The sequence below is a fragment of the Falco cherrug genome, chromosome 10 (genome assembly GCF_023634085.1).
Source record: "Falco cherrug isolate bFalChe1 chromosome 10, bFalChe1.pri, whole genome shotgun sequence".
Lineage (NCBI taxonomy): Eukaryota > Metazoa > Chordata > Aves > Falconiformes > Falconidae > Falco > Falco cherrug.
This window is the reverse complement of record NC_073706.1, coordinates 18,889,898-18,902,737: the sequence shown is the minus strand read 5'-3', so window position 1 is coordinate 18,902,737 and position 12,840 is coordinate 18,889,898. Positions and strand designations below refer to the sequence as shown.

Here is a 12,840-nt window from a genome sequence, read left to right as displayed (position 1 = left end):
CTGTGAGTGTTTATGTATATGAACCGACTGTAACGTACGGACTAAGCCTGGACAAAAGTGGGTTCCACGATTCCGTCCTGGAATATGGAGTCACAACTGGTGCTCTCCCCAGCATCTGTCTGCAAAGTGCACTTCATTTCCAGGCGAAAACAAGGTGTTGCTGAGAGCACGGGCAGAGGGGAAGGGCCAAGGGGGGGAAAAGAGCGCCAGGCTGAGAATTCCCTGTTTCAAGATGCCATCTAAGGAGGAAAACCTTCTCAGAGGGAGCCTGCCCGGCACAGCATGGCACCCTGGGGGTTAGGACACATGCGGGGCTTGGTTTTACCTCATTTTCATCAGGCAAAACCCCAGCAGCTGCTGGCTCTCCCTTCAGACACCCGGGTAAGCTGCTCACAAGAATGAAAATGTGAAATACAGGTTCCTGACCCTGATAATGTGGAGGTTCAGCATAAAACAATTCATTCTTTACAGAACTGAGGATGAGAATCAAGTCTTACCCCACCAGATGAGCACCAGGATCAGAAGACTCACTGAAGAACCGTTCTCCATGAGCAGAATGTTTCTATAAAGAAACACTCCTTAATTTTTAAAGCGAACATCACTTTATTTCAGGGCCAGTGGGTGAGCTAAACTTTCCTTTAAAGGTTCTCTCCTCTTCCTCCCCCAGCCTCCTTAAACATACCACAAGCAGCATAATTTCTGATCTTACGACTTTGAAATGCTGGAGTGCATCCCAAGTGCATCCCAGCAGAAATATTTCACCTTCAACTAACCCAGAGGAGCACACCTTTACCCAGTGTAAAGCAGAGCAGCCTCCCCACAGGTGACACACACCAGGGCAGGGTGGCACCAGCAGGACTCACCTGGACCTTTCAGGGAATGGTCACACCCCCCTATCGGATGGGGTCACCTCCTCTTACAAGCTGCAAGGTCTCCTCCAGGTGGGGTGACACTACAGGCTCGGGACGCCTGCACAGTAACTGGGGGGGGACACCCCTGAAGCCATCCTCCCAGCTTCCCGGTAAACAAGAACGTCTCTCCTGAGCATCTGGGAGCCTCCTGCATATTTTCACCTGATGAAGTCCTTTGCTTGCAGCAACGCATGGCTTTTATCTGTGTCTCGGCAGGTCTTTGTGGGCAAGGGGCAGCCTTCCTCAGGGAGCAAGTGTTTCTGTGGCTTGGGCTGCTGTTCCCATCCCTCAGAGGAATGAAACTCGATTGTACGCTGGCTCCTTAATGAGAATCCAGGAGTCACAACAGTCTGAACTGCTAAAAAAGGCTCCGCTATGTGTGTGTGGGGGGGCGTAAAATCCTGTGCTACAACCCTGTCACAAGTACCCATCACTGTTCCAACACTTGGCAGCCTCCAGAGACAGAAAAGGTAGAGATCCAAATGAGCACAAGTTACTCTGCAACAAGCCCCTCTGAAAATCGAGGGGGAGGTGAGAAGGTGCAGCCACAGGGCAATTTACTCCAAGTATCTTAAACACCTATTGCAAGCAGTTTAGGCTGTCATAATTAGCTTTGGATGGATGCCTGGAGCAGATGGGTGGGATTACCAGAGATGAAGGCTGATCCAAGCCTCCAGGCAATGAACAAGCCTGAAAGGCTTCCAGGCTACTGATGCTTAAGAACAGGGATGTCTATACAGGACCTGATTGATAGACAATCCATTAAACCTTTTCACTGTGCTCTAGATAGTCCCAGGAATATCTCACCTGCCCATTTTTTCCTCCCTTTTGCCAGGTCGTTCTGTTGCTCCACCCCTATTGCAAGACCAAAACCATATCATCACAGCCTGTTTGGAAAAAAAGATGTTGCTAATCCAGTTCTTTCTGCAAATTGTGTTTGGTTTTGGCTAGCAGAAAATTGAGAGCGTATTTATGGTAGCATCAGTGTAATTTATCTCTGTTCAACACACTCAATAGACACCAGCTTCTTTCAGTGTCTGCAATGTTTTCAGGAGTTTACAGTTCACACTGTTTCTTTCAGTACAGCTAATTTTTCCCTTTAAATAACAGAAGCCCATGCTTTCAGATTAACCTGACAGCATGGATAGAGTCACCATATAAACAGCAGCTTGTCTATGGATCATGTCTGATCCATAGGTGGGATTTATTAATCTGTCAGTTGTCCACAACATGAAGCACAGATACATGAGCAAGCTGCCTAGACCTGCTGCAGTCAGTAGAAACGAAGGTGATGGTTCAGCCATTCAGCCATGGGTATCCAGGAGTATCTGAGACCCACCATACATCTCCCCTGCTCCCTGAAGGACACAAGTCTTCCTACATCTTGTGCCATATCTGCCACACCTATGTCCAGAAATCCTATGATATCTCAGGTGGAGTTAGATGGATCAACAGACAGTGTAGCCCAGAGGAGGAGCTGCCGTGTCCAAAGGAGACCCACACATGGTCACATGAACAGATGAGTTCTCCATCAGTATTGCTGTGGAACCTAGAGGACTGGCTGAGAGGTGGGCACACGGGATGGGTTTGGGCTCACCCTGCTCCATGTCAGCATGACACATGGACCTACACGTGAGCTACAGGTGTCCCAGCTCCTCTTCCAGTCTGCAGACTCCACCAGTGTGATTCAGTTGGCCAAAGGGATGGCTCTGGCAGAAACGCTGCAGCACTGTCTCGGTTTCATAGTTAATTTTCTTCTTAGCAGCTGGTGCAATGCTGTGGTTTGGATTTGGTATGAGAACAAAGTCGATAGGACACTGATGGTTCTGGTTGCTAGATAATGTTCATACCAAGCCAAGGACTTTGCAGCTCCTCAGGCCCTGCCAGCGAGAGGGCTGGAGGGGCGTGGGAAACCAGGAGATGACACAGCCAGGGCAGCTGGCCTGAACTGGCCAAAGGGGCATTCCATACCATAGAATGTCATGCCCAGTATAGAAACCGGGGGGAGAAGGAGGAAGGGGGGGACACTGGGAGTGATGGTGTTTGTCTTCCTAAGTCCCCATCATGCATGCTGGGGCTGTCCTGGGGATGGATGAGCACCTGCCTGCCCATGGGAAGCGCACAAGGCTGGGGGAGGGGTTCAGCCCAGAGAGGAGGGGGCTCAGGGGGGACCTGATGGCTCTCTACAGCTGCCTGGCAGGGGCTGTGGGCAGGAGGGGTCGGTCTCTGCTCCCAGGGAACAGCGACAGGACAAGGGGGAACGGCCTCAGGTGGTGCCAGGGGAGGTTCAGGTTGGGTGTCAGGGAAAATGTCTTCACTGGGAGGGTGGTCAGGCACTGGGACAGGCTGCCCAGGGGGTGGTGGGGTCTCCATCCCTGGGGGTGTTCAAAAAACACATAGATGCAGTGCTTGGGGACATGGCTTAGTGATGGACTTGGCAGCCCTGGGTTAACGGTTGGTCTTGATGATCTCAGAGGTTTTTTGCAACCTCAGTGATTCTGTGATGCTATAATTCTGTTTGGGGAGTTTCTGTGTCAACACTTTCCCCACTGCTTCATGTTTGTTCCCGCTTTGTTACCAGTCTTCTAGGTACAACTCAAAGCATCCCTCTCTCTTGAAAAGATAAATAAAAATATGCATTCCAGTTATTTACAAAAGAAACTTCTTTCGCTTCTTAGAAAAGAATGATGAAGGTGGCAAAACAATTTATAGAAAGCAGATACACAAATAGTTATCAGGTGAGTAGGTATAAACCTTTGAAAAGTTTATCACTAAATTCTTCACCTCCCTACTATCAACTATGGAGCTGTGTTGTGTATTGCTGCATATAAAGCTATTTTTGGCCTATTATAATTACAGTTTTAATTTTAATTATAACTGAATAATTCTAATTATAATTTTGGCCTATAATAATTATAGTCCCTCTTATAAAGGAGGTAGAAATGGAAAGGAGGAGTTGCAAATAAAAAATATATAGATAAAGCCATGAAAACACAATATACACTGAAATCTGACATATGGCAGTGACATTACCCATAGCTTGGGTTGGTTTCAGCCCCCCTAAACTGAGATGTCTGGAACATAAATGTGTCAGACAACAACGCTGCATTTCCTATAAGAAACGTTATGCCTTTATGCAACATAATTCACCCCAGCCATTTCCCATATTTATTTTTAAAAATATCATGGTCTTTTTCCTGCTAGTGAGAGAGATTAAAATCAGATGTAATCTTAACCACTCTAAACCTCAAAACTGGGCAGTTAAATCCCACAATTTATGGACCTTCCAATACAGAGAGCTACATGCTTGGAGAACATCAGAGGAAAAAAATAGGAAGACTATTTCTATTGCAAGTGACCCAACATATTTTGCTTTACTGTACATTCCTCAGTTTGACTACCCAGACGAGAACGTTCCAGTGAAGAGCACGCTGAGGAACCAGCACTGCCCAGTACCCAGTGCCATACAGCAACAATGGCGTTTGAACTATTTATTTGCTGTAAAAAACACATTGCAGGGTTAAAGTGCAGTAGAACATTTTAAGAAAGCCTTTGCCCGTTCTTTGATAGGCCACTGTGGAAGAAGAGGATTCAGAGAAGTTCCTCTCAAATGTCCCCGTTTCCTGCAGCTTTTGGGAAGCATTTCCTCCTCTCCCACCCAAGCCTCCTGGTCTGCTCCATTTGTTCTCCTGCACGCTCCCATTTGCCATGGGGATTACCTGGAAGCACTCAAGTTCACCTAAAATCTGTAGGTCGCACCTCATGGCTGGAAGAGGCACAGCACATGGTAGGGATGGAGCCCACTGAGCTGGTGAATGATGTCTAGGCTGTAGGACAGGGTGACCACGAGTGGGCTCAGGCCAAAGACATCTGAGAACAAAACGGTCCAAGTCCTCAGGCAGGAACCTCACAAACGTGTTATTTTCACAGGGCTGAGCCTTGTCATCCTATTTCCCTTGGAGAGAGAGAGGTGACTTGCAGTTGCCTAAGGAACAGCAGGTCCATGAGAAAACCCAGCACACATTTGCCCCCAGGTACTCAAAAACCAGCTGCACACTTGAGCATCTTCCCTCACAGATCAGCCTTTGGTGGCTCTTCAACAAGCAGGTGTTTCTCCTGTTGTGAGATGCACTGCCTGGAGGCAGGTGTGTAACAAATTAATCCCACATCCATAGAGCCAGTCTGAAAAGGGACATTAATATTTAGAGGAATTATCACGTCTTCTCCCTGATTTCAGGACAACCCCAAAACACAGACCCCATTCCCACCAGTGCCTAAATGTCCAGCTGTTTACCGCTTTGGCAGGGAAACAGTCATTCTCCCCACCACTCTCTTCACAGCTCTCTTCACCTCCTGGTTCCTCAGGCTGTAGATGAAGGGGTTCAACATGGGGGTCACCACTGTGTAAAAGACAGAAACAATTTTGTCCCTGGGCAGGGAGTAGCTGGAGCTGGGCCGCAGGTACATGAAGAGGAGGCTCCCGTAGAAGATGGCAACAACCACCATGTGGGATGAGCAGGTCCCAAAAGCTTTGCGCTTGCCCAGCACAGAGCCCATCCTCAGGATGGTGGATAGGATGCAGCCGTAGGAGATGAGGATGACTGATATGGTGGTGACCCCATGGAAGCCCGCAAAAGCGAGTGTCAGCACTTGGTTGAGGTAAGTGTCAGAGCAGGCCAGTTTAAAGAGTGGTGGCCCATCACAGAAGAAGTGGTCAATGACCTTGGGGCTGCAGAAGGACACCCTCAGCCCAACCACTGTGAGCACCAGCGAGCTGACAAACCCAACAGCGTAGGACCCCGCCAAGAGGGCAGTGCAGAGCTCCTGGGACATGGCAGCAGGGTAGCACAGGGGGCTGCAGATGGCCAGGTAGCGATCGTACGCCATGGCAGCCAGGAGGTAGCACTCCACAGTTACCAAAGCAACATAGAAATACAGCTGTACGAAGCAGCCAGCAAAAGAAATAGTGTTCCTTTCCGATGAGAGGCTCAGCAGCATTTTGGGTGTCACAACGGAGGAGTAGCAGAGATCCAAGAAGGACAAGTTGCTGAGAAAGAAGTACATGGGCATCTGAAGCTGGGAATCAAGCCAGACTACAGCAATGATGCCAAGGTTTCCCACCACCGTGATGACATAGAAGAGCAGGAAAACCACAAAGAGGGTAACCTGGAGGTCAAGGTGATCTGTGAACCCCTTGAAAATGAATTCTGTCACTGTAGTCCAGTTTTCCCAAGCCATCAGTTTGCAAGGGACCCCCAGCTCTCAGGCAGGGAGGCAGTCTCCATGAGATCAGCTATGGTGACTTCATCCCTTGCTTCATTATTAGTGGGTTTTAATCTTGTGCTCTAGTAGATAGTGATGATGTTTTTCCTAATGAAACCCTGCCAGACACCCTGGCAGGATGCTTAGTTGCTTCACAACCACCTGGCCAGGCAAGGACCCATGATGGTGGAGTACAGGAGGGGCTTGCAGATGGCCACATACCTGTCATAGGCCATCATGGCCAGCAAACCAGTGACCCCTAAAATGACAAAGCAGCAGAGCTGGGCTGCACACCCCAAGAAGCCAATGGTTTTCTCCTCTGTCAAGATCCGCACCAGAATTTTGGTGAGGATGATGGAGGAATAGCAGATGTTGACAAAAGCCAAGTGGCCAAGGAAATAGTGCATGGGGGTGTGAAGGTGAAGATCACTCCCAACTAATACAGTTATCCCAAAGTTTCCCGATAGCATCACTGTGTACATGGCCAGGAAAGCCAAGAAAAGGGGGACCTGGAGATCCAGGCGGATGGTCAGCCCCACAAGAATGAAGTCATGCATATCAGTGTGATTGACAGGTGCCACTCTCTGTAACAAATTCCACCTGTGGGAGACAGATAAAATGGCAGATAATGGTTTGGGCAGCTCAGCAGGACCCTCAGCTTCCTCAGTGTCACCACATGGAGGCAGAGCTCTTCCTACTGGAAGGTCATAAAACATCAGCTGGACTCTGGATAGCCCTTGGAAAAGCCAAACCTTCATCCAGCAGCTTTGAAAGGATCTTAAAGCCAAGACCTACCTGTCAATTTGAACAGTGAGAACACCCACCTGGGTTTAGCATGTCAGCTCCTGCACAGCTTCCGAGTTGTGCTTTCCTGAGGACATTTAACATGGCAGCAAGGTCAATCCACTGGGCATTTCTCAGTAATAACCATATTTTTTTAAATTCAGATGTTTAACAGATTTTGTTTTTTTCCTTAGTAAATTACAAGTACATTTTGAACAGAATTGTTTTTTTAAAAATAAACCCACATGGAACTATTCAGTTTGCAGAAATACTTTTCCCATTGACTTTCATTTCCCTTTGCAAAACAAAGCAGAGCAAAACCATGGGCATTTTTCTTCTAAAGCTGACACAAACACACACACTTTTCAGTATACACAGCCTTGATAACCCCACAGGAAGGGGAGTCTGCGGTGGCACAGTGGCAATGGGGAGACTCACTTGGATGTAGAGCCGAGGCCATGCAAGCAAACAGGAGGAGCGGAGCTGGGCAGGGAGGGGAGGTACCACAGCCTGGGCTGTAGGTAACCGGCACAGTTACACCAGAGCCAGCAGCACAGCCCCAGGCAGCCACTCCCTCACCCCCCTACATCAGGGTGGAAGGGTAAAACTGAGAAAACTCGTGGATTAGGTAAGGACAGTTCAACAGGCAAAGCAGAAGCCACACACAAGCACAGCAAAGCAAGGAATTCCTTCACAGCTTCCCACGGGCAGACAGGTGCTCAGCCATCCCCAGGGCAGCCGGGCTCCAGCAGTTGGGATGGGGACTGAGGAAGACAAACACCATCACACTGAATGCCATCCCTCCTCCTCCTTCTTCTTCCCCCAGCTTATATACTATGCATGACATGAAATGGCACGGAATAGCCCTTTGGCTAATTGAGGTCAGCTGCCCCAGCTGTGTCCCCTCCCTTTCTTGGACCCACCCTTTCTCACTGGCAGAGCCAGAAAAACTGAAAAGTCCTTGACTTAGTACGAACATCACCCAGCAGCAACTACAAACATCAGTGTGCTATCAACATTCTCATACTAAATCCAAACCACAGCACTGCACCAGCTATGGAGAAGAAAATTCACTCCATCCCAGCTGAACCCAATAATGAGCACCCTCTCGCCTTGGCCATCAGGACCATCCCTTGCTATTACGGTGGCACCTGTGAAAAAGCACCTACATGTCTCTTTGCTTTATGTCATCTAAACTTTAAAGCAGAAGAGTCGTCCTTCCATGTAGGATTCCTTCTGCTGTTCTCAGCCTTGTTGCTATAAATGAGATATCTGACACGTTTGGTCCTTTCTTTTCTCTATCTCACTACCTTCAAGTCCATAAAACAAAGAGAAAGGGGTGCCTACTTTAGCCTCGTGATGTCCCTGCATGTCCCACCACTTCAGAGCAGGTTCAGGGCTGAGGACTAGCCAGAACAGAAGATGTCCTCACCATGGACATGAATTCTCCAACAAAACTCAGATCTTCAGTGCAGCTCCATGCAACTGGGGTGAGTTCGGTTGCTTCTCCAGATAGTGACTGAGGCCATAATTCATCTTCAAACAAATGCTGAGGGTGCTTTTCAGGACTCTTTCCTTAAAAACTGCACTGAGGGTGGCTTGTTGCTGCACCTTGCAGACAGCAGACAAGCCCCCTCTGTAGCTTCTGGTGCCCAAGTGGTATTTATACTCATTTCTGTGGCCTTGGAGGCATTCCAGTCCATGGAGAATAGAAGCTTAACAACAAGCAAAATCCACCCAGAATATAAACTTCACCTCCAGGCTCACTAATGAAGACCAGGAACAATTTGCTTTGGACATCTGGATTTAAGAAGATACCTTCCCCCCTCCCCCATGCTGAGGAGAGGGAGTGGATGAAAAGTGAAAGTCTACATGATTCACCAAAAGCAAACCCCAACTTTTTTCTGCAGTCACCCCTGGTTATTACCTAATTTTCTCAAGTATCCTTTCTAGTGTCACTTAAACTGAATTTTGGCAATGCAAAGATATTTCTTGCAACCATTTCTGCTGACATGATCTCCCTATGTTAGCACCCTCTTGCTTCAAAACCCACCCCAAACGTTGATCTTTGCCTTTGCTGGCTTCGGTAAGACAATAATTGTCATGTTGTTCCCCTCTCCCCCCCCCCCCCCCCGAGGTTTTTTAATGTTAGCTTTTTAAAAGAATTATTTTTCTTTTTTACTTTTGCTATAAGCACTGATGAGAAGAGCAAGGCAATGGCAATGACCTAAGCTAAACTCAAATCAACACCAGAACGGCAGTATTACCCAAACAAAATTCTTTTCACTGAGGTCTGCTCACTGGGTCCAAGCGTTCTGACACATATTATCCATGGCGCTGTGGTTTTGATGCCTGGATTCATGAAACATTTTCCCATCCTCTTTCTCCAAGAGATTTTAGTTTACAGAGCTGGAGGTCTCTCTGTATTAGTTTGTTGGAGCAGGTTGCTGCTTTCAGAACCTCCAGCAGCTCCATTTCAGACACCACTTATTGCTGCCATTATTACCAGGAATAATATTGCCTGTCCATATGCGTATTTGTTTTGCCAATGAGCAACCAGAGGTGCTACGAACCCCCTCAGACAAACTCTGCAGATACCCAGGCTGCCTGGTAATAATCTCAGGTGCCCAGATTTTCAGCAGAATTTGTGTCTAAGGAGACAAGAGCAGCATTTTCTGTCATGTGTCTATGGTATGGTAGTTTCTATGTCTATGGTATATGTCTATGGTAGTTTCAAAATTAGGAAAAGTACCATCAGCTTGAAAAATTACAAATTCTGCTGGACTGCATCTGTGTTACTGTTTTTACTAGCTATCCTTATTCTGTTCATTAAATCTTAATCAGACAGGAAATATATAATATATAATATATAATAATAATATATAAAATACAATCTGTGCTCAAGTGTGCAATAAGGTCAAAAATCCTCTAATGAATTTAAATTTAAGGCAATACAGAAAGCAAAACCAAAAAAAAAAAAAAAAAAAGTATTGAGAGCCTGTGTGGCTTCTTCCCCTAAGACACCTGGCAGGTTTTGGTCTCTGACTTCCACAAATTTGTCCTGAGGATGAGAGAAGCCACCCAGACAAATGCATAAGGGGACTCTGTACTTGGCTGGGGCAGATCCATCACCTCTGGAAACCAGCTGGTCTGCGTGGGCTGGAGCAGTGCACAGCTCACCCCAAATACGCTCATGAGCTGTGCTTGAAGCTGAATTTAATTCCACAAAAATCTGTACCATTTCAACAGTGGCTTGATGAGCACTCAGCTGCTCAAAGGGGGAAAAGATGAATGATAAGGTGTGAAGTGAATCAGTCCATGGCATTAGCATGTGGTGGGTGGTCTGGTGCCAGTCCCCCAAGCTGGTGTGAGATGCTCCTGGTGCATTCCAGCCTGCAGGGCTCCAGAAAGGAATACCTAAATGGAATTGGAAATATTTTTTGAGTCACAGACTGTAGTAGGGGATTTTTTTTCCAGATGATCTCTAGCTACCTCAGTGCTCTTATTTAGCATACTTAGCTATTGACTCTGAGCATGATTTAACTGAATGTTGTCATCTACAGGTGCAGACTTTTTTTCTTGTGTGTGTGTGTGTAGCTGTGTTTTGGTACAGAGAGCAACACCAGCAACATGGAAGTTCTCTTAGGTGGTGTACCTAGACCCCACACTACAAATATCAAATAGCTACCGTAATCCATGTGTCCAGTTCAGTCCCTTTCCCCTGTCCCTAGCAGAGAGGAACCACAGTTCAGTCACCAGCTTCATCCTCTTGGGGTCCACCACTGACCTGAAGGTGCAGCTTCTCTTGTTCATGGTGTTCACCATAGCCTACATCACCACCCCCAGGAGCAACATCACCTCATCAGGGTGATAGGCCATAGCTCATGGCTCCATACCCCAATGTACTTCTTCACAGGGAACTTGTCCTTCCTGGATCTCTGGTATTCCTCCATCTACACCCCCAAGATCCTGCTGAACTGCGTCTCTGAGAATAAGCCAAATTTATGCCCAAATCAGTAGCTCAGGTGAAGCTCCATGTGTCATGAAGTAACATGCCTCTGCTCCTGAGCTGTCCCAGTTATTTCTTCTATAATATTCTATTTCTTCAATAGTATTTCTTATACCACAGACAGCGGGTCCATGGTGCCTGGCCTTCTGATGTTCAGACCAGCTCCTGTTGCACCACATTTGTCCTACCCTCTGTCCTAGGATGTGATAAAACATCCCTTTACTCCCACATATTAGAGAGCAGACCTGGCTGACTGTTTCACAATCAGACAATGAATTATTTAGGTGTTGAGAGTCAGGTGAACCCACTCCCATGCTTATTCTCTGGTCTGAGATCCATAATGGTAGGAAAACCACATTTATGAAAACCAGTCAGACACAGAGGATTTATGTAGTGTACTTCAACTTGCCTCGTAGTTTAAGAATGAAAAAAAACCACAAGCAAATCTATCCCAAGGCAATTCATGACAAGAAATTCAAGGTGTGTGGTGTCCTTGAGGAGGTCCAACGGTGAGGAGAAATGCAACAAGCTTCCCCAGCTTCTTCTGCTAGGGGGTCAAAAGCAGGCAGGGACAAATCACCCCATTAGTGAGAACCAAGGGGACCATGTTATCTGCACATATTATGAGGACAAGGATGTCTCTCTTTGATGCGAGTGTATGACCAAGCTCATACCAGCACAGAAAGCCCTCCAGCAGGCCTGAGCCCCAGGCTCTCGCCGTACAGGTGGTTATAGCTATTTCCATCATGAAGGATGCTGCTGCCCTTCCCAGAGCAAGAAGTGGTCCTCAGGGATCAACCACCCTTCCAGGAGTCATCAACTTAACAAGACCTTCTGGGGTTTACCAAGAAAGTTTTCTAATCACCATGAAAGCTCCTCAGTGGACTTGTAGTCAACTTACCTCATTCTTCTTAACAAGCCATGAGAGACTAATTAGCAGGGGTTAATAGGAAAGAAACTTTCTTCCTTGTTAATGACAAAGTGCAGTTCTCCAGCTGCCTTGCTTGACAGAGCTAGTCCAGGCCCCAAAGCCACCGAGTTGGAGGGTCAGTGTGTTGGCATCTGGTTCTATTAAGGACAATTGTGTGGGCCGGGATGTATGGAGAGCAATGCACCTCAGGGTTGCCCTGATTAAAGTACCTGTCCCTCATCCCTGAGGTTAAATTCCCATCTGCAGGCTGAGGTCCTGCCTTGGTGGGATGATGCAGTGACCCAGCAGCATCCTGAGCTCCTTGCTGAGGAGGTATGGTGGTGTGCTTGGTGGGAGCACTGGTTGAGGTGGGAGCTTCCTCCATGCCAGGCTTCTATCTACTTGAGATCACTTCTACATATTTCTACCCCATATTTGCTCCTTGTCAGCACTCTTTTTTTCTCTCCTATTGCTCTATGGGGTTACTACCCTATAGTTGCTGAAGTTTGTTAATGGTTCCCCTGTATCTCATTTTTGGTTTTAGAGGGGAAATGACACAAGTGCTCAAAACCGAGCAAAAGTGGTTAATAATAAAACCAAAATAAGATCAAACCACCAGGATAGGGAACAGGTACCTGACTAGTAAGTAACTTTACCATTACTCACAGGAGATGCCAGAAAATAACTCTCTGGTCCTTGAGCAAGTTGCAGGCACTGCAGAAGTTTCCCAAATCAATTTAAAAATACAGCTACAGTTGAGCTAAAGTAAGTTGCAGAAGAGGCCTGGCGAGCATTGCGGCAGTGAATAGTTGTTATGAAGCCTAGTGTCTACTGCTAGTGCTGGGAGCACTGAATTACCCAAGCCTTGTGTTCACCAGAAAGGTGCCCGTTATTTGGTATGAAGAGAGCTCTGATCATCATGGTCACACTGAAAGCTGTAGGTGTTGCTCAAGACAACAGGGGTA

The 12,840-nt window shown here is 47.2% G+C and overlaps 1 protein-coding gene across 1 annotated transcript; it reads right to left on the bottom strand.

The window, feature by feature from the left end:
* Window positions 1-5,201: 5,201 nt before the first annotated feature.
* LOC102057804 (olfactory receptor 5F1-like) lies at window positions 5,202-6,149 on the bottom strand. The gene has a single exon (XM_005438373.4). The coding sequence runs from the start codon at window positions 6,147-6,149 to the stop codon at window positions 5,202-5,204; it is 948 nt and encodes a 315-aa protein (XP_005438430.4).
* Between the last annotated feature and the right edge of the window lie 6,691 nt (window positions 6,150-12,840).

Bases quoted from the DNA above. Each gene is read 5' to 3' on its own strand.
- LOC102057804 (XM_005438373.4), bottom strand. From the start codon at position 6,149: ATGGCTTGGGAAAACTGGACTACAGTGACAGAATTCATTTTCAAGGGG.